This window comes from Pelophylax lessonae, assembly GCF_965119305.1.
Source record: "Pelophylax lessonae genome assembly, chromosome: 6".
Lineage (NCBI taxonomy): Eukaryota > Metazoa > Chordata > Amphibia > Anura > Ranidae > Pelophylax > Pelophylax lessonae.
In genome coordinates this window covers 26,464,619-26,485,535 of record NC_138773.1, presented here as the reverse complement: position 1 = coordinate 26,485,535, position 20,917 = coordinate 26,464,619, and the positions used below count along the sequence as shown (strand labels likewise).

At 44.4% G+C, this 20,917-nt stretch overlaps 1 protein-coding gene across 1 annotated transcript in view; it reads right to left on the bottom strand.

Annotated features, from left to right (window-relative positions):
- Positions 1–4,772: 4,772 nt before the first annotated feature.
- Positions 4,773–20,917, bottom strand: part of LOC309557931 (nuclear factor 7, brain-like) — a gene marked incomplete at its 5' end in the record, with an annotated part of 36,132 nt that continues 19,987 nt past the window's right edge. The window contains 6 exons of the mRNA XM_082260803.1: positions 4,773–5,500; positions 6,747–6,877; positions 8,481–8,503; positions 8,593–8,826; positions 12,509–12,604; positions 12,688–13,155. Coding sequence (XP_082116929.1) covers positions 4,962–5,500; positions 6,747–6,877; positions 8,481–8,503; positions 8,593–8,826; positions 12,509–12,604; positions 12,688–13,155 — 1,491 coding nt within the window. The 3' untranslated portion in view covers positions 4,773–4,961. The remainder of the gene's footprint in view (positions 5,501–6,746; positions 6,878–8,480; positions 8,504–8,592; positions 8,827–12,508; positions 12,605–12,687; positions 13,156–20,917) is intronic.

The following is a 20,917-nucleotide window of genomic DNA, read 5'->3' as shown; positions in this document are numbered from 1 at the left end:
AGAAGTAAAGTTGTCACAGCCAATCCCGCCAAAGCAAGGAAACGCGTTTGGATGCAGTACTGGGTAGACTACCAGGATCTACTGTATATATCTGGCCTGTCACCCAGCATCACAGTTGATAGAAGATAAAAAAAAAAAAAATCCTTCCACATAAACTAAAAACCTGTAAAAAAATAAATAAATTCTAGATCCTAATTTCTAAGTGCTGTGCAAAAAACTGAGCTGTGAGTTGCAGATGGGGGGTTGGGCACTAGCAGGAGCTGCCCCCTAGGATGTTACTTTCTTTGTTGTACTTAGCGTCCTAATCCTGCAGGTGGCCCAATAACCCAAGTGTAACAATCTAGAGATCCAGCTTTGTCTTTCAATGAGCCTGAAGAGAAACTTGCTACAGTATCCTGCAGTTAAGCAGAGATTCCCTTGGCCCTCAGAACCAGAGCTTCAACAGCCATGCTATTAAACCCAGGGACAGTGAAGTAGGATTGCAAATCGGTCTATGGGACAGAAGATCCTGTTGATCTGGCAGTGCCCACTGAGCATCTGTTTGGTGTAATACATGCTTATGCCAGTCCAGTGCAATAGAAATCACCAAAATTACCTTCCATCTAGATCAGTGGTTCTCGACTCCAGTCCTCAGGACCTACTAATAGGCCAGAGTTTAAGTATTACCTTGGGGAGATGCAGACTTGAATGCTGCAATCACTGAGCAGCAAATTATATCACCTGCGATGTATTTCAGTTATCTTGCAAACCTGGCCTGTTAGTGGGTCCTGAGGACAGGAGTTGAGAACCACTGATCTAGATCTTGCAAACAAGATGAGGAAGAATTTTTAAACAAGAGAAGGCATACTATTAGGCTATACTGATCCCTTGGAGCCATCAGAGTATCCATTGATTCGGATAGATGATTCTTGTACCCAGAATTAAACCTGTTTAATTTGTTGCTGAACCTAGAGGTCCACCATCCAGCACCTCCCACCTGTGACACAGGTCCTAGAAAAGCTTCAGTTTTAGAGCTCACTTCCCCAGGTCCAGGTGCTGCTAGCTGAGGAAATCTGCCATGCTAATTGCTCATGCCTGGAATGTACATGAACAAGCCTAAAACATGAAGTTCTGTTCAAGACAGGATCCAGTCTACCTCTTTGGCCACAGCAAGACTTCCTTGTTGATTGACGTACACCACTACCATAGTGTTGTCTGACTGGAGCTGGATAAGATGCTCCAATGCTGCAGACAGAGCCAGATCGCCTGATGCTCCAGGATGTTGATTGCAAGACAACTCTGGCTACCATGTCCCCTTCAATGGCAGAGTGCCAAGAACTTCTCCCCAGCCTATCAGGCATGAGGATTTTCCACAAGATTTAAAGAAAACAATACATTCCTTCAATAGACCAATTCCTGAGCTGCAAACCAGGGACAACCTGGCCCTCATGGATAGACCAATAAGTCTTGCCATAGACTATATCAACTTATCCCATGACAACAGAACATTACAACGTAGGTGTCTGGAGTGAGAGTGGACAAATGGAACAGCCTTAGAAGAGGCTACCATCAGGCTTTGGATATACAGTATATGCAAAAGCAGAGAATCAGACGACTCGTGGACTGGAGAGTCTGAAGTTTCTTCTGCAGAAGTAACACAAGTCATCTTGGAGGTTGGGCATGTATCCCACAATGGGTTTGCATTGAGATCTCAACAGGGCCAATACTGGAGCCAGCACGTTGGTGAATACCTGAGATGCAGAAAAGAGAGCGAAGGATGGGAACATAACCTGGTAGTGTAGAGGCCCAATAGCAAAACATAAATTGCTGTTGTGCTGGAAGGATAGAGACATGAAGGTAAGCATCCTTAAAGTGATATTAAAATCTCATTTTTGTTTGCCCAAAAATAATAAACATGTTATACTTACCTGCTCTGTAAAGTGGTTTTGCACACAGCAGCCCGGATCCTCCGCTTTGGCTCTCCTGACCCCTCCCTCTCGATGAGTGCCCCACCGCATTGCTATGGGGAACCCAAGCAAAGCTTCATGTGTCCATTCAGACACTGAGCCCCAGCTAGGCTCCACCCCCTCTCTCTCCTCATTGGCTCACTGTCAGCAGGAGCTGATGGCACTCCCGCTGCTGTCTCAGCCAATAAGCCGAGTCTCTCCTGCAAAATCGCTGGATAGAGATGGGCTCAGGTAGGCATTAGGGGTGGGCTGCTGCACACAGGCAGGTTTTTTGTGAATGCATTAAGATAGAAAGAAAAAAAAAAAAACTTTCTGCCTTTACAATCACTTTAAGGTCTACACAAGGCAGTAAGTCTCCCTGGTGAAAGGAGGCACCAGATTTAGTGGATTTCATGCAGAATTTCTAAATCTGTTCAAAGACAGATGACGGTCAGGGTTTTGTGTAATGTGAACAGGTTACAGTAAAACCAATGAAACCATTATTTCAAAGGAACTGGTGCACCGGGGACTGGGGGCCGATTTCCCTTTGACAGGGACCATGAGAGCCACCATTAAGTCTTGGGACCATATGCAGACACCGACGGCGTCCGGGTCTACTTCCCAGTCACCCGCGTCACCGCTGTGGCTCAACCCTCGCCTTCAGGAGTTTCTGTCCACACCAGATCCCATCATATGGGTGTCCAAGGGAGTCAAGACTTTAGGTGGCCTTACAAATGAGGGTTTACGGTGTTCATTTGATGACTTAAAGAGTAGATTTGATTTACTGAATCCCCCTTTTTTGTTTTCCGATACCTCCAGCTGAGGCATGCTTTCATCTCACAGTTTGGGTCCGCTAGGGTGGAAGTTATGACCTCGGCCTTGGAAGATGCTATGCACAGGGAATCTATGAAAAAAAAACACTGTCAGAACTTTATCAGGCATTATTTCAGGTTGCTCCCCCTCTCGGAGGTCAAGTGCAGGGCAAGGTGGGTGGAGGAGGTACCAGATCTAGAGGGTGAAGACTGGAGCCTTCCTTTCTCGCACTTGATATCAGTTAGGGACAGATTCATTCAATTTAAATTTTTACACAGAATTTATTATACGCCCGCCAGACTCTCCAGGGTGTTCCCAGGATCGTCGGCGGAGTGCTGGTGATGCACGCACTCCCCAGCAGACTTCGGTCATATCGTCTGACATTACGAGCGTGCCTGTACCCACAACAATCTCCAACTGCTTGCTGGGCCTGGTGGGAGATTTGGTACCCACTAGGGCTCAGCGCATGCTCATCAGTTTGGTATTGTTTTATGCTTGCAAAGCAATCATTCTTTATTGGAATGAGACAATGGCTCCACCCCTTCTGTATTGGAAGGGATTGGTGAATAAGGTGATCCCACTCTACAAAGCCACGTACTTAAGTAGGGGCTGTTCAGGGAAGTTTGACACGGTCTGGATTGAACATCCCTCCTCCATAGCATGAGAACCTATGATACATTGAGTTGATATTCTGTATTGCCTGGTCATGAACATGTAAGAATGTGACGAGAATGCACAATTTTTTTTCCCCTTAAGGTACATATCCTGAAGTTGAGCTGTTCCTGGGTGTTTGGTGCACCTGATCGGGGGGTGTTTGTGATTTCCACTGTTTGGTTTGTTTTGTACCTCGCCCTGCGTGGCCCAATGTTTTTCTTGTTAAAAGCACTAAATAAAAAAACTTTAAAAAAGAAAAAAAAAGTGGGTGTAATGGAAAAGTCACTGCAGTCCTTGCCTAAACAGTTTCCTTTACGTTGGGAGTAATAGCAGAAGACTGACTCTTTTTGGGTAAGGTAAGCTAATCAGTCCATGAGTGACTCAATCTCTGCAAATCAGCTGGCTTTGAAGCTGCTAAAGCTGGATGCAAATCAGACATAGAATCTACAGAAGGCAGCAGAGGAGCTCACTTGTGGCCTCTGCAATCAAAGTCAATTGACTGATTTGGCAACCCAGCCCCCCCCCCCCCCAGGAAAGCCATTCCTAGATCCCTCCAGGGGTGCTTGTAACTGACAATGCTTAAAGTGGAGTTCCACCCATTTTTAATAAATTGGATTACATAGATGTATGTAATCCCCTTTAAAATTAAAACGACTTTTACCAATGAAAAGTTTTTTTTTTTTTTGTTGCTAGTAAATACCTTATTTTCTGCTTTATTTATCCTCTTCTCACTTCCGGGTCTGGTCGGCGATTACGTCATTCGGCGATTCGCAGTGTGTGCTGGGATGGCATGAAATCTCGCTTTATTACACAGGAGATGAGCTGCACTGCATGCTCTGCCCCGCCTCCTCTCAGTAAGCTGTATGTATGTAGTGTATTGAGGCTGTGCTCCGCCCCGCCTCCTCTCAGTGAGCTCAGTGAGGATATAATGCTTTCAGTCCTCGCTCACTGAGAGGAGGCGGGGCGGAGCACGGCCTCAATACACTACATACAGCTCACTGAGAGGAGGCGGGGCAGAGCATGGCCTCAATACACTACATACAGCTCACTGAGAGGAGGCGGGGCAGAGCTCATCTTCTGTGTAATAATGCGAGATTTCATGCCCTGAGATACATCCCAGCACACACTGCGAATCGCCGAATGACGTAATCGCCGACCGGAACTCCACTTTAAGTCCCTGAACAAGATCTTTATAGCAGAAGGGCCCTCCAGGGGGAGCCAGTGGCACAGAGTTAGACCTTAAGTTTCTTCAGTCAATTTCATGGTTTGGCTTTACATCTACCTTTAATAAGCTGTAGGCCCTGTAAGTGGGAAGGGTTTAATTTATTTGCAGATCAAGGACTAATAAATTACATTTCATTTTACTTTTATTACAACAAAAAAATACAACCAATGTGAGATCTACATCATGTGCAGGTTAAACCTTCATTTTGACATCTAAACGAAATGACAACAGACTATTCTGCAGTGAAGTAATACTGTTCAACTAGAATAATAACTGGAAGCAGTTATGAAAAAAACCATTAAAACAATGCAATATTAACCATTCCACCAACACGACCTAGATGATCAGTTATGAACAAAACGTAAAGGATCAGCATTGCGCCCAGAATCGTGCAGGAATGGAGACAGATACGGGTACAGCTTCTCTGTGAAGGTGGCATTGAAGGTGTAGATGGCAGTCATGTCATCGGCATTGTAGAAGGATATCTGGCCTCCTTCATAATCCACATACACTCCAATTTTCTTTGGTTTGGATTGGAGAATCAGGGTCTTGGATGGTGACTCCAGGGCCTTGTAGGCGTTGCCATTCCTCAGCCAGATGGCCCAGTAGCCGTTTTTGGGATTCAGCTTGATCTTACCCTTGCGGTTGCTGGACTCGCTGGCCATACCGACATCCCAAGCAGTCTTGTCTCCCACATCCACCTCCCAGTAATGGCGACCTGAATCAAAGCCCTGAGAGCCGAGCACAAGAATACACTGGCTGAAACGCTTTGGATTGTCGGGAAGGGGGAGCTTGTTGTCACCATATTTAACGCTGGTCAGCCCATCAGATAGGATCAGATTGGGGTGGGCCGTGCTGGGATCCAGCAACATCGGAGTCAGATCTGAAAGACAACAAAATGCATTGTAATTCTCAGTTTAAATGAGATGGTCAATACCAAAGTTAAGAGCAACAGCAGGGCTCCCCCTTCCAAGCGGCAACTAGATAGCTCAGCTCCCCTCCCAGCAGTAACTTGGTGGTAGTTCTGCTCCTGTCTCCCAACAGTGACTTAGAAGCTCATCTTCCCTTGCTCTCACATCCCAGAAGTGGCTTAGCAGCACACTGACCTCTGCTCCCAACTCTCGGCAATGACTCAATAGCTCATTTGCCCCCCATTTCCCAAAAAAGAGTCCCTAGCCCATCTCCTACTGCTCTCACCTCAGTAGTGACTCCATAGCTCACCTCCCAAACTCCCTGCAGTGACTTGTGCAATCTCAGTCTGCTCCTGCTTCCCAGCAGTGATCTAGTAGTGCATCCACTCCCTGCTCCCCAGTATTGAATCATTAGCTTGTTTCCCCCTGCTCCTGCTTTCCAGTAGCTCATCTGCCCCTGATCCAGCCTTCCAGCAGTGACTCTGCCTTATTTCTTAAAAAATAAAATTGAATAGCGACAGCCTGGCCAAAGAGACTTTCATACCAGGCTTCTCTTTAGTTCAAGTGCTGGAAAGCAGTAACCAGATCATAAAATATACTCATGACAGCCTCATTTTATTTTAAAAAAATGGCTAAAGCTTTTTGCTCTTGTGACCCAGAATCAGCCAACTTAAGGGAAGAGTCCTCTGTCAGCTAATGTCACCGAGCAGCTACAGCATCTGGAAGGATCCTGACCATATTGTTGGGATTCACCCAGCCACCCGGTTGACATCTGGCTCCAGCTCTCATCCGAAATGCGAAGCCAGCTACACCCTCCTCAATTCCCACTGAGCGCTGGAGGGGCTGCATGGAAAGCAGTGAATGAGTCACCACCCTCTGCTCCAAAAAGACAGACCAGAGTGGTCAGGGTTCAGGTCATCGCTCAGTTCCTGGGCTTAGAGCTAGCAATGGAAAGCTGCAGCATGGAGAGGAGTATGGATGTTTTATTTTAATTATAAACCTCATACATCTTTAAGGGGACCTAAATGTTTAGTTTCTTGGCAAAGCTCCATTTAAAAACAGGGCCTAACCCAGCACACACTGTGGGCCACCCCTATGTACTAGAAGGTAAAGTCCTTAGCAGGTACCATGGTAGAAATGCCTTGCCTGATAATACTGAGCTGTCCTGTACGAATATTGTATTCTAAAATGTGAAAATATTTTGAAAACAGAACTTACACGGCACAACAACAGACTTGATCTGCTTCCACACCGAGTACTGAATTGGTCCCTTGAAAGTCCCCTGGCACAGGTCTTTCTCAATTAGAGTGTTTGCAGAGGACATGACCTCTTTTTGTTGCTGCTGACACCTAGAAGGGAAGCACAAGTAAACTGAACATTGTAGAACTTACAAGTTGAAGGAACATGTAAGGGTCCATGACCCAAAAAGGCCTCCTTGCAAAGAGCAGGAACCCTATTACATTAACATTCAGGCACTTCTAAAGAAAAAAAGACGACTTTTAAAGGTGCGGGTTTCTAGGCCTATCGTCTATGTGCTGGGTTCACTACTTAGTGAGGCAATGACCTCAAACAAGCACGTACTTCTTGAAACCTGACAAATCTGAACTCCCATCCTGTGTACGAGTATGCTCCCATATAACTACCATCACAGGAGTCAATTAGGCAAGCTTAGCCAGCACAACCAGAAGCTGGAGAGGACCCTCAAGGGCAGCACTGCTCCGAGAACCGGCAACTCCTCTGGTCATGGCTATCATTATGCGAGTGTTCCATGGGAACCGGCAACTCCTCCGATCATGTCTAGCTTCATGCAAGTGTTCCAGGAGAACCGGCAAGTCCTCGGACCATGACTAGCTTCATGCAAGTGTTCCCGGAGAACCGGCAAGTCCTCGGACCATGGCTAGCTTCATGCAAGTGTTCCAGGAGAATCGGCAACTCCTCTGGTCATGGCTAGCTTGAGGCGAGTGTACCATGGGAACCGGCAACTCCTCTGATCATGGCTAGCTTCATGCAAGTGTTCCAGGAGAACCGGCAAGTCCTCGGACCATCGCTAGCTTCATGCAAGTGTTCCAGGAGAACCGGCAACTCCTCTGGTCATGGCTAGCTTCAGGTGAGTGTTCCATGGGAACCGGCAACTCCTCTGGTCATGGCTAGCTTCAGGCGAGTGTACCATAGGAACCGGCAACTCCTCTGGTCATGGCTAGCTTCAGGCGAGTGTTCCCTGGGAACCGGCAACTCCTCTGGTCATGGCTAGCTTCATGCGATTGTTCCACGAGAACCGGCAACTCCTCTGGTCATGGCTACCTTCATGCGAGTGTTCCACGAGAACCGGCAACTCCTCGGGTCATGGCTACCTTCATGCGAGTGTTCCACGAGAACCGGCAACTCCTCTGGTCATGGCTACCTTCATGCAAGTGTTCCATGATCACCGGCAAATCCTCGGATCATGGTCATCTTGATACAAGTGTGTTCCATGAAAAACCTGCACCTTGTCTGGGCATGGATACCTTGATGTGAGCGAGTTTCATGACAGCCTTCAAACTCCTCTGATGATGGCTCCCTGGATGCAAGTGTTCCATGATTACGTAAAAACACCTCTAGTCAAGGCTATGTTAATGTGAGGATCGGCAATGCTTCTGGTCACGTGCTCTATTTTTTCCTTTGGGGGGTAAAGTAATCTGCAGTTCTCAGGAAAAGGTTGTACAGTATAAGATCCTAAATTAACAGCTAAGTTCAAGATCTTTAAGCAGAAAACCCTACTTGGCTAGCCTGTTTTGGAGTTGACATAAAAAAAAAAAACTCAGATTACGGGGAAAAAAAAAAAAAATGGGTAAACCGTTTTCATTCAGTTGGCAGTTAACAGAAAGCATGTCTACCTTGCTGCCTGATTTCTGTTACTACATATTCTATAAGATTACTAAAAGCAATGAAGCTAAACAGATTAAATTAACTTACGTCTCAATGAACGACTTGATGTCCTGCAAAAGAAAAAAAAAAAAATGTAAGGGGAGATTCAAGGACAACTAAAAGACCCAACATTCAATGAGAACTGGATGGTTCCACTCACAGTCAGGAAGGAAATTGAGTCTGTATCATCCAACCTCTCCTTGGCCACAGTGATATGCTGCTTAATGTTGTCTCCACCCTCCTGCATCTTGGCCACATTGGTTTCCATTTCCTTCAGTAGACTGTCACCCTCATGCTGGAGCTTCTCTAGCAGTTCCTCCTCTCGCTCCTTCAGGAACTTGTGCAGCTTCTCAAACTCTGAGACAATGTGCTCCCGGTATTCCTTCATGTTGGACTGGAGTTGGAAGAGAAGAGGTTACAGTTCAGAGATAGACAGGATTTACATTCAAGAGACAACTTTAGCTGCACCCCAATATCCATCAATTAAGAAATCAAAGACACCTTTCATTTTCTGGCAAGACTTCATGACCAGGCCATTTTTTGCATTGCGTTACTTTGACAAAATGTGCAGTCATGCAACGCTGCACTCAAAATAAAATTTATATCATTTTATTTCCACAATCAGAGCTTTCTTTAGGTGGCATTTGATCACCACTGGGTTATTTCTTGTGCAAAAAAAATAAATTAAAAATGTATATGTATATGTATATGTATGTATATATATATATATATATATATATATATATATATATATATATATATATATATATATATATATATATATATTTTTTTTTTTTTTTTTATTTATTTTGCTTTCTGCTATAAAAAACATTTCCAAAAAAAAAATCCCAATAAGCGTATACTGATTGGTTTGCACAAAATAGTGTCTACAAACTATGGTATAGATACTAGCGACACTAATACAGTGATCAGTGCTAAAATTATACACTGTCACTGTACTGACACTGGCTGGGAAGGGGTTAAACATCTAGGGCGGGGTAGGGGAGCAGGGGGAGGAAAAGAAGTTTTGGTAAATTAATTGTACCTTGTATTATACAGAATTATGGATTGTGTATTATTCAAGGTTTATAATGAATTTTGTAATAATTAAAATATTGATAAATGAATTTAATTAAAAAAAAAAAAAAACATCTAGGGCGATCAAAGGGTTAAATGCGTGTCTAACCAGTGTTTATAGGTGTACTGTGTGCTGCTTTTACTAAAAAATGTGCTTTGCAGGGAAACAAAAAAAGGCACATACCCGCTGACAGGACAGAGCTCTGTATTGTTTACATTGATAGAGCTCTGTCTGTCTTCCTCCTTGCCAATCAGTGGGTGCAGGTGGGGTCATCCATTGGCCGGGACCCGCTACCCGGCTTCTGCTGTGACTAATCACAGAAAAGCCAGTCTGCGGCGGCAGCGCACGTGCATGGTCCCTACCAGAAAGTGCTGGATCACGTATCTAAGTAAGTGATCCAGCGCAGCAGCAGTGCTTTGACGCCATACTCCTATGTGAGGCAGTCGGTAAGCCAATATTCCAGATTTCCATGGTGAAGCTATATTGTTGAAGGCACTCATGATCCAATTCCTTCTTTGCCAATCTCAATTCTTCCAATGACTTATGCTCGCCCAACTAATAAAATTTAAAATACTAAACATACAAAGCCATCCACAACTTGAGCTACAGCACCAACCACATCTCAATATATTCTCCAAACAGTCCTCTTTACTACTCCCCAAGACCTCCTGTCCTCATCACCTCCAGAAATTGTGAACTCCTGCCCCACTCTTGGTCATTAGAACACGTAACCTCACAGACGAGATTAACTTCACAGCTGGCCTGGTTATAGATTGAGAATATATATATATCTCTATCAATATCTCAATCGACTGTATATATACATAGACACATTGTTCAGGTTATAAATTAATAGAGTGAAAGACAGGTACTTCATGCACTGAGAATATGGTTTGGATTACTTCAAATGGATTCTGTGTTTACACTTATAAAAATGTGTATTGTACTTCAATGAAGAGACAATTTTGATAATGTGTATTGTACTTCAATCTCAGAGACAGACAGACAGACAGACAGACAGACAATCTGTCACTGGCAGTCGCTTCCTATTGTCTGTGTATTGAGGTGGGATGTGGATTCTGTTAAGCCTGTCTGTCCCATTGTTAATTGTTAATCAACTCACATATTATTTCTGTCCAGATGGCTAGATAATTAGTTTAGGTTAAATCTTTCTGTATACAATTTCATCTGCATATGATAATGTAATCAGACAACCCCTGATCTGTGAGTGGTAATCTGATCAGGAGGGGGATGTCCATACTGTATATAAACTGTGTGACTATTCAATAAAAGGGGAAGGTTCCAGTACAAGCTAAGTTGTTGGCTAATTTTGTATGGGGGGGCGGCTGGAAAATCTGATATCTATGTTCAAGACTGAATGAAGCCCTATACTAATGGAAGCCCACAAACAGTGTGGGTCACGGTTCCGTTACAGTGACAAGCAGAGTTAATTTCTGCGACTAAATAGGATTTTAGTAGACTAAAACAAATACAAATCAGATGAATAAATACGACTAAAACAGCATTTTAGTCAAAGACTGACTAAAACTAAATTGAATTCACATCAAAATGGCTAAATGTGTGTCTGTAGTGCATGTTCAACCCAAAACATATTAGATTTTTTTTTTAATGTTTAGATTTATTTTGTAAGAGTATGTTTGACAGTTCTTAACCACTTGCCGACCGCCGCACGACTATCTACGTCGGCGGTCAGCCCCTCACAGGCAAAGTGACGTAGGGCTACGTCACTAGCTTGTGAGGGTCTAGGGAGCGAGCGCGCGCCCCCGGAGGCGCGCTCCCGCTCCCGAGTGGTCACGGACCCCCCCGCGCGTGTGACCGGCGGACCCGATGTCCGCCGGCCACTCTGCGATCGGCGGGGGAGAGGGAGAAAGTCAGGCAGCTTGTGTAAACAAGCTGCCTGTCATTCTCCTCGCTGTATGAGAGCTGATCACATGGATCTACTATGTAGATCCGTTGATCACTCTGCATACAGCTGAAGCCCCAGCCAATCACAGTTAGAATCACGCCCCTAGGGACACACACAGCCCCTCCCTCTCAAATAAAGTTAACCCCTTCACTACCAGTGTTTTTACAGTAACAGTGCATATGTATAGCACTGATTACTGTAGAAATGTCACTGGTAACCCCAAAAGTGTCAAAAATGTCAGTCAAGGGTCCGATCTGTCCGCCGCAATGTCGCAGTACCGCAAAAAAAAAAAAATCGCAGATCGCCGCCATTACGCGTTAAAAAAAAAAAACAACAAAAATGACAAAAATCTTTCCCTTAGTTAGTAAACGCAATAACTTTTGCGCAAACCAATCAAAATACGCTTTTTGCGATTTTTTTTACCAAACATAGGTAGCATAAAACAAATTGGCCGAAAATTTTAAAAAAATTTTGATTTTTACATTTTTTTTGGGGGGAATTTCATATAAAAAAAAGGGAAAAATATTGCTATTTTTGCAAAATGGACGCTCTTTTTTTGTTTATAGCGCGTGATCAAAAAATCGCACAGGTGATCAAATACCGCCAAAAGAAAGCTCTGTTTGTGGGAAAAAAAGGACGCCAAATTCGTTTAGGTACAGCGTCGCACGACCGCGCAATTCTCCGTTAAAGTCACGCAGTGCCGAATCGCAAAATACCCCCTGGTCGGAATGGGGGTAAAATCTTCCGGGGCTTAAGTGGTTAAGAAAAAATGCATTAAAATTTAACTAAATTTATTTGATTTTAGTCGACTAAAAAACAGGACTAAAACTAAAATGGCATTTTAGTCAAAAGACTAAAACTAAATCGAAATTTGATGTCAAAATTAACACTAGTGACAAGAGCCAGGTAAGTGTTTAGAGATGCGGGTGGGTAGGAGAGGTAGCGGGGCTTTTTTTTTTTTTTACCTTCTTGCAGAGAATGCATTAAGGTTATAGAAAATAAAAAAATTGTGACTTTAGAACCACTAACAACCTGTATGCTCCTGCAAGCCACTTGTATGTGTTCACTTACACTGTGCTTCTCAATCTTCTCATTCTGCTGGTTGGTCAGCTGCTCAGTCACCTTCAAGGCTTCTTCTAGCGGAGACACTATAGCAGACATCTCTGTCTGTAGGGAACAAAAGGCAAAAAGGGTTAACGGAGAACCCAACCACAACGGTTTATGACCAGCCATCATACCATATCACTTACTCTGTACACGCCCACCGCGTCCAGGATGGGAAGGAAGTTATGATTTTCATGTTTCAGGGAGTCACGACAGATGACACAGCTCAGGGTTCCATCATCCTTACAATACAGCTTCAGCCTCTCGTCATGCTCGGGGCATTTCTCGAGAGGACGGGCCCTTTCTTTCCCTGAAGGTTTGGAGGGAGTCACAGTGGCAGCAGCACCAGCAGTCTTCTTCACAAGGTTGGCCAGGGCTCGGTTGGTGGTGTATCGCTTATCAGTTATTTCTTCCTTACAGTCGGGGCATATGAAGGAATCCCGACCATCCCAGGTCTTGTCGATGCAGTTGCGGCAGAAGTTGTGGCCACATTCGACCATGACGGGATCCTTGAAGAGCTCATTGCACAGCAGACAGGTCAACTCTTCAGCAAAATCCCCAGAAGCCGCGGCAGAACCACCCTGGGGGGCTTCATGGACCTCCACCTTGGCTTTCTAGAAAAAGAAAGAAGAGTCAAGATGGTAGGGGACAGATCAGCGGCAGGGTCTGCACAAAGCATTTCTGTAAAAATTCCTAACAAATTATTAAGCAACGTCGCTGGAGCTCAACCAGAGAACTGCAAGCATTGTTCCTTATGTATGTAGATAAGGCTCTCCAAAGATCTGTGCAACAATGCCATGTTTACATGGCAGGACTTAAGTGGCTGCCTTTCCCTCGAGGTATACAATGCATGCCATTGTCTCTGCTAATTCAGAACACTGACAACTCAAGGACAGTACCACTTCCGTACCATCTATTGGTTTTCAGCAGTTCTGGTCACACTCTGAGGAATGGCAAATAGTAGGGATGCACAGAAAATGAAATTGGCAGAAAATTGAGAGTTACCTGCATTTTGCAGATAGGAAAAAAAAAAGGGGATAATGGCATAACTGCGTCCCACCGACTTTAATGCAAAAACACCAGCCACATTCATTTAAAATATTTTTTTAATGTCAATTTCGGTTACAGTTTTCAGCCAAGTGTATGGTAAATTTACATTTTGGCCATTGGAATTTTTATTTCGAAAACAAAAGAAATCTCCCTGGGGGTGGGACTGTGTAGGGTTGCCTGGGGACAGTCCCATCCCCAGGAAGATTTCCTTCGTTTTCACTACACAGGGACGATGGCAACCCACATCCAGGGTTTCCAATAACCGGGGATTTGCTAAAATTTTCATTTCGGTGCGCCACTAATATCTAGCACTAAACTGAACTTCAGGTATAATCTTAATTGCCTGCTTGCGTTGGTCCAGCTTGGCACGATACAATGTAAACAACAAGCAAACACAGGAGGCGCACCGGTCTAGTGCATTATCCTTGGGAAGGTTTATTTAAAAGAAAAGAAAATAAACCTTCCAAAGGATAATTCACTAGGCCGGTGCGCCCCTGTGTTTGCTTGCTTGTTTACAGTGTTTCCAGACTTCCCTGATCGTTCAAGGGGCAGCAAGGCCATAGTATTTTTCCTGGGTTGTCGTGTCCATAGCTCCAGAAACAGCTGCAAGATCCCAATAGAGGTGGAAAAGAGACTACACCTCTCTGAGCGCAGGGAACCGGTGCTTTGCACCAAACTTTTATATATTGGCACGATACAAGTATGCATAGTTCATACCAGAAGGACTGCTGGAAAGCCAACATCCTCTGTAGAAATTGGTGCTACTACAGTGACTGCTGTGATCCTCCCAGGGAGTTGCTTGCCCAGCACTACCACTACCACCATTCATTTTATTGCATACACCACCTCTCCACCTAATCTATGTATGTATGTATGTATGTATGTATAATAAATAAGCATCTTGTGAATGACAGCAGTGCTGAGACACAAGAACCAGAAGGTTCTGGTAATCACTGTAGCAGCACCGTCAACTACAGCGATTGTCAGCCTTCCCAGCATGCCCTCAGGTATGAGATATGAATACTTATATTGAGCCAAGCTGGATCAATGTAGCTATGCCATAGAGAGAATTCCTGGAGTTCAGCTTTGATTTCCCAGAGAAGTCACCTTCTGATTCTTGCCACACTGACTTCCTACCAGCAACCTGGTACTGCTATTGTAATCACAGGTCCAAAACAGTTTTCCAAATCAGCAAAGTAATGTGATCCTTTAGGACAGCCCTTCTCAACCAGTGTGCCCAGGCACCCTGGGGTGCCTTGCGGTTTCTTCTGGGGTGCCTTGGCAAAGCGGCTAAAAATTATGTTCAAAAAAAGGTTTTCATTGTGCATAATTACAACCTTCTAACTGCCGGCGTCCTAACAACCATTGTCATAATCAGTTGATGAGGATTTCAGTCGCCTGCATAGCATCCCTGTTTGACCCTCCCCTGCCCCTCACATTAGATGGATAGAGAAAAATTGAGGGAGAAGAGAAACATTGGAATACTAGTCAGTACCAGTTTACAAAAGTGTATTTGATTTGAAAGAATAAATCACCTCTAATGTTGGGTGTCCTACTCAGAATTGTGGATGTTGCTGCATTATATAAGACGATTAGAAAAGTTTTTACATTTTAGAATGGGGTGCCTCAAGACTGTCCATAATTTTTAAAGAGGTTGTAAACCTCAGAATTTTTTTATTTTTTAAAACAAACACCTGAAAGACAAAACACATAATGCGCTAGTATGCATCGCATACTCGCTCATTATGAAATACTTACCTTAGAGCGAAGCCCCGCAGTGTCGCCCGCTCACCTCTCTCACGGGTGAGATGTTCTGTCGCCCTTCATCCGGCCATCTGATTGGCTGGACACTCCTGCACATGCGCGCGGGAGCCGACGGTCAAGGCACAGGGCTCTGAAGAATGGCACGAGTGGCCAATCCTTCAGAGCGCATGCGCCAGTGATGTCACTGGCTGCATGTAAGGTAAATATCTCCTAAACAGTACAAGTTTAGGAGATATTTACAGTACCTATAGGTAAGCCTTATTATAGGCTATCCTATAGGTACAAGTTGCAGAGGAGGGTTCACTTCCTCTTTAAAGGGTGCCAAGTTTCAGAATTTATAGTGAATGAGTCCCCAGGCTATTCTTCAGCTAATACAGGCACCGCTTCCTAATACTACCAACATTGCATTACAAATTATAGTAGAAGAGAAGACGGTACTCCTGTAAAAAAAAAAAAAAAAAAAGAGATATACTTACCTGTCCTGTCTTTTCAAGAGCCATGGTGCTCATCGCATACTAGCTCAATATGAAATCTTGATGCGCCAGTCAAAAAGTGCACAAATCACACTTTGTGCACTTTTTGACTGGCGCATCACTATTTTTTGTTCATTTAGCTTGGATTGTGAGGTGTAGGCACATTGAGTGTATGCTGCCGGTCTCGTTATTTATATTTATTATTGGTTGCACTGAATTATTGCACAGTTTATTATATGCACTTTTATTAGTCACATGTTTTTGCGTTGATAGTTTTTTGTTATATTTATACAATATGAAATCCTTACCTTCGAACGAAGCCACCGCAGTGCCGCCCGCTCACCGGTGACACGGCCGACATGCTCAGCCGTCCTTCTTACGGGTTTGCGTCCTCCGGCCATTTGCTTGGCCGGAGCCGCGATGGCATCACTCCCGCAAATGTGCGCAGCAGCCACCATTCACGGCACAGGGCTCTGAATGAATGGCACAGGCGGCCTTTCCTTCAGAGCACATGCGCCAGTGATGTCACTGGCTGCATGCAAACTAAAGATCTCCTAAACAGTGCAAGTTTAGGAGATATTTACAGTACCTATAGGTAAGGTAAGCCTTATTATAGGCACAAGTTACAGAGGAAGCTTTACTTCCTCTTTAAGACTAGTTAGGCTTAGGCTGGAAATCTACTTTAGAGGCCCCATTGTAAGTAAATACACTTTTCAGGACAGGGAAAACAAAAAAAAAAAATAGAATAAAAAAATAAAAATATCCAAAACTAGCAAAAGAACATGGATTTCAGACAAGTGTATTTGGCAATTTTCATATGCGAGAATACATTTTATGATACAGAAAGTAGGGATGCACCGATCCGACTTTTTTGGTCCCGATCTTACGCTTTGTGAAACGGCCGATCCTGAGTTCGATCCGGAAGTACTGTTTTGGGAGCTTATAACAAAATAATACTTCCGGATCGGTATCGGCAGATACCTTATAACATTGTGCATTCAAAATCTAAAATGTCATGGGTTTAGTCTTTAAGAGGTTAAACTTCCCTCCTCCGGCAGAGGAAGGAAAAGATACATTGTAATCATTGTGTTTACTTAACTGGGAGAGTTGAAAGGCATTTGCAGGAGGCTCTTTTTTTTTTTTTTTTCTTTGACAGCTGTTCTTTGCTCCCTCACAAGCTTAAGGGCTCTTTCACACGGGCGGTCTGATCATATCCGCCTGTCAGTTTTGTAGGCGGATCTGATCGGATGCCCCATTCAGCCCTATGGAGCAGCGGATGTCAGCGGTGACATGTCTGCTGACACCCGCTGCCATCCACATCCGATCCTGTCCGTGAAATCCGGACGGATGGAAACCCTATTTTCCATCCATCCTGGGGATCGGATGAGAGCGGACAGGCGGTCCGCTCTCATCCGATTCCCCATAGAGAGCAGCGGGGGCTGTGACACCTCCCTCTCCACACTGCATGCGGAGACGGAGGTGTCATCCGCCGGCTCAGCGGGGACCGCGGATCGATCCCCGCTGAGCAGCACGGATCCGCCTACGGAGGCGGACCGCGTGAAAGAGCCCATAAAGAGCAAAACCAGATCGGCCCGTGGATCTATTAATTTTACTGATCCAGCTATTTTGCCTGTATCGGGGCCGATATCCGATCCGAATATCAGATCGGTGCATCCCTAAATGAAAGCAATACGACCAAAATGGTTGGGATGTGAGGTTCCCCCCCAAATACTACAAAGATGGAATTTACCTTTTATCAACCCTCATGCACACTGGACATTTTAAAAAATGCCAGTAGCTTTAGCTGTAGAATGCAATGTTATAATTTAAGCGTTTTGCAGCGTTTGCATTTTTAGCAAAACTATACTCCCAGAAAAGCTTATGGCTCAAAATCTCAAATGCCAAACAGCCGCGTTTTTCAGCGTTAGAACGTTTTTACAGCTAAAAACCTCCTCTTCAAACCCACTAGTTCTGGATTTTTTCCCCAGCCAGAAAACGCCCCTGCTAAAAAAAACGCTGTTAACAGCCTGCGTGTGCATGGACACCTAGAACAACATGCTGGGGAGTTTACTGGCTGCAGAAAAAAAAAATCACCTAAAGCCAAAAACAGCGTCTGTAAAAACGTCCCGTGTGCATGAGGCCGAGTATGGAAAGATAAGCCGGTGCTGACAAATCTTAACACTTTATTGTAAAGAAAGATATCATCAACTTTACCAAACATCAATTTTATTTCAGTAGGTATAAATCTGACATCCAACTTGGAGAAACATTTAGTAGAGAAAGTCATATTACAGTCACATTTTACCTTTGTGTGAACTACAATAACTATGTAGTCCTAGTACTTTACTATAACTGACGGCCTAGTGTTCAGGAAAAGCACGGGCAATGCTGGTCTCAAGTAACAAACCTTCACGTAAAGGCAACCTTTGGAATTGCCAATGTTCATGTATTTGTAGAATACAGCCAGGCTCTTCCTAATTATGACTTCAATAAAGTGGTAGTAAAGTCATTTCTTGACCTTGTACCTACAGGTAAGCTTATAATAAAGCTTACCTGTAGCTACAGTAAATATCTCCTAAACCTGCGGTGTTTGGGAGATATTCACACTGGATGCAGCCAGTGACGTCACCGAACATGCGCTCTGAAGGTCTGGCATACGGTGCCGGTCCTTTAAAGTTCAGTGCCACTCCCACGCGCATGCACGGGAGTGACATCACGACCCCAGCCACTGAGCCAAAACCCGCAGATCCACAAGGAAGACCAGGTAAAGATAGAAGCCCTGTCAGTGGTGACAGCAAACCAATGAAGGGCTTCATTTTTAAGGCATTTCATAATCTGCTAGTATGTGATGCATACTTGCACATTATGCCATTGCCTTGCAGGGATTTTTAATTTTTATTTTGTAATGCTACAGTTTACTACTGCATTAAGGGTTCGTACAGGGGGGTAAAGCCCCATGTTTTTTACTGTTCCCCCAACTGCCCTTATCTGCAGAAGGCGCAGCCAGGGGTGTTAACATGCCATGGTGGTTTGCTTTATGGCCATGGCAGGAATTCTACCCCATAGCTTTTGGAAGGTGTAGCTCCCGCTAAAATGTGACACTAAAGCGAATAGGACCACACTGCAAGCACTCCACAACGGCAAGCAACTCAAACAGTTGCAGCACGATAGTGCACCCCACAAGCGGTTAAAGTGCATGTGAACACACTTGATGACTTAACTATAGGTAAGCCTATAATGAGACTTACCTATAAGTACTGTAAATAAATATCTCCTAAACTTGCACTGTTTAGGAGATATTTACATTTCATGCAGCCAATGACATAATCGGCGCATGCGCTCTGAAGAAACGTCCGCCCGTGCCGTTTTGTTCAGAGCCCTGTGCCATGACCGGCGGCCTGCGCGGGAGTGACATCACACGGCCAGTAATACAGCCGGAGTTCAGACCCAAAAAGGAAGACGGGTGAAGAGGGATGCGGCCGGCAGTGGAGACAACGCGGGCTTCGTTGCAGGTGTCACATAATGTGCTAGTATGCAATGCACTTACTTTGCAGGTAGAAAAAAAAAGGGTTTACTTCCTCTTAAGCATGAGGTGAAGAGGCAATACACCACCTCACTGCCTGTGAAACGCTTTCTGAAGAGTGATACAAACACATGGCTCTTCAGAGAACACCACAAGTGTAAACAAGCCCCAAGGGAAACTTTTTAGTTCTGTTTTTTTATTTCAGTGAAAATGGATGCTAGAGCCAATTATACAGATGTACACAGCGACAGACTGGAAGATGAGTGAAGCAGTGATGAAAAGAAAAAAAATGAATCTTTCAGGAAAGGTTAACCCGCATTTTGTACGACTTCAATCCATAATCAGGTGCTGCATAACCTCAAGTCAGGGTTTTAAAATTGTAAGATCTAAAAAAAAAATTCCCCCCATGGAACTCATTAAATAATTTAGGTATAATCAACCAAGGGTGACCCAGTACCTGAAAGATTTCCACACCTGGGGTGACAGACATGATAAAACAGAATTAAATAAAAATAAATAAACACTAACAGGAGGGTTTTGTATGACAGAAAGGACCTTACTGGTTTCAGTCATAAACCCTTCTCCCTGCCTGTCAGTTTATTTGTACACGGGGCCATGCATGTGCAGCTCAGTGTACATTTATATCACTCTGTGCTGTGAAGCTACTCCTGTGCACATGTACGGAAGTGACGCCATCGCGCACATGTACGGAAGTGACGCCATCGCGCACATGTACGGAAGTGACGCCATCGCGCACATGTACGGAAGTGACGCCATCGCGCCCATGTACGGAAGTGACGCCATCGTGTACGGTCCAACGTCCGAACTCCGTCAAGATTGGGTGAAGAAGGAGGCGCCCGTGATAGCTGAAAGTACTGACACAGGACCACTGCAAGGTATTGCTTGCCAGGCAAGTCTGCCATAAGCAGCCAATATGCAGTGCATACAAGTACATTATGGCATAAATCCCCCAGGAAGAGAAAGGTTTAATTTCACTTTCAACCAAAGATAAGCCCGTGCATGAGGGAAGTCTACCTCTGTAGTCAACAGATATCTGTTAGCACAATGAATGAGCAGATAGGGACATGAAGTCATACACCAAATGCTTCAGTCCATTAATGCCACCAGTGGCCACCATATTGTCCTCCATTCAAGCTGTGAATCTGTGCCATGAACTACAGTAATATGGGTTAAAACACACTTCTTGCCAAGAGAATAGCACAATAGTGTGAGGTCAGCCTTTAAAGCCCAATAAGCTTACAAGGGTTAAAGCAGCTGAAGACTCCATTGTTTCAAAAGCCACCCCTATGGTGATGGCTTTCTACCACATCCTGGCAAATCTCCACATTTACATGCTGTAGAATTTAGGCAAGTGCCTATAGTCCAGTGATGGCGAACCTTGGCATCCCACATGTTTTGGAACTACATTTCCCATGATGCCCCACTACACCGCAGAGTGCATGAGTATCATGGGAAATATAGTTACAAAACATCAGGGGTGCCAAGGTTCGTCATCACTGGCCTATACTGCAATACAGACTTCTAATCGTAAAGCCCAACTTTGGC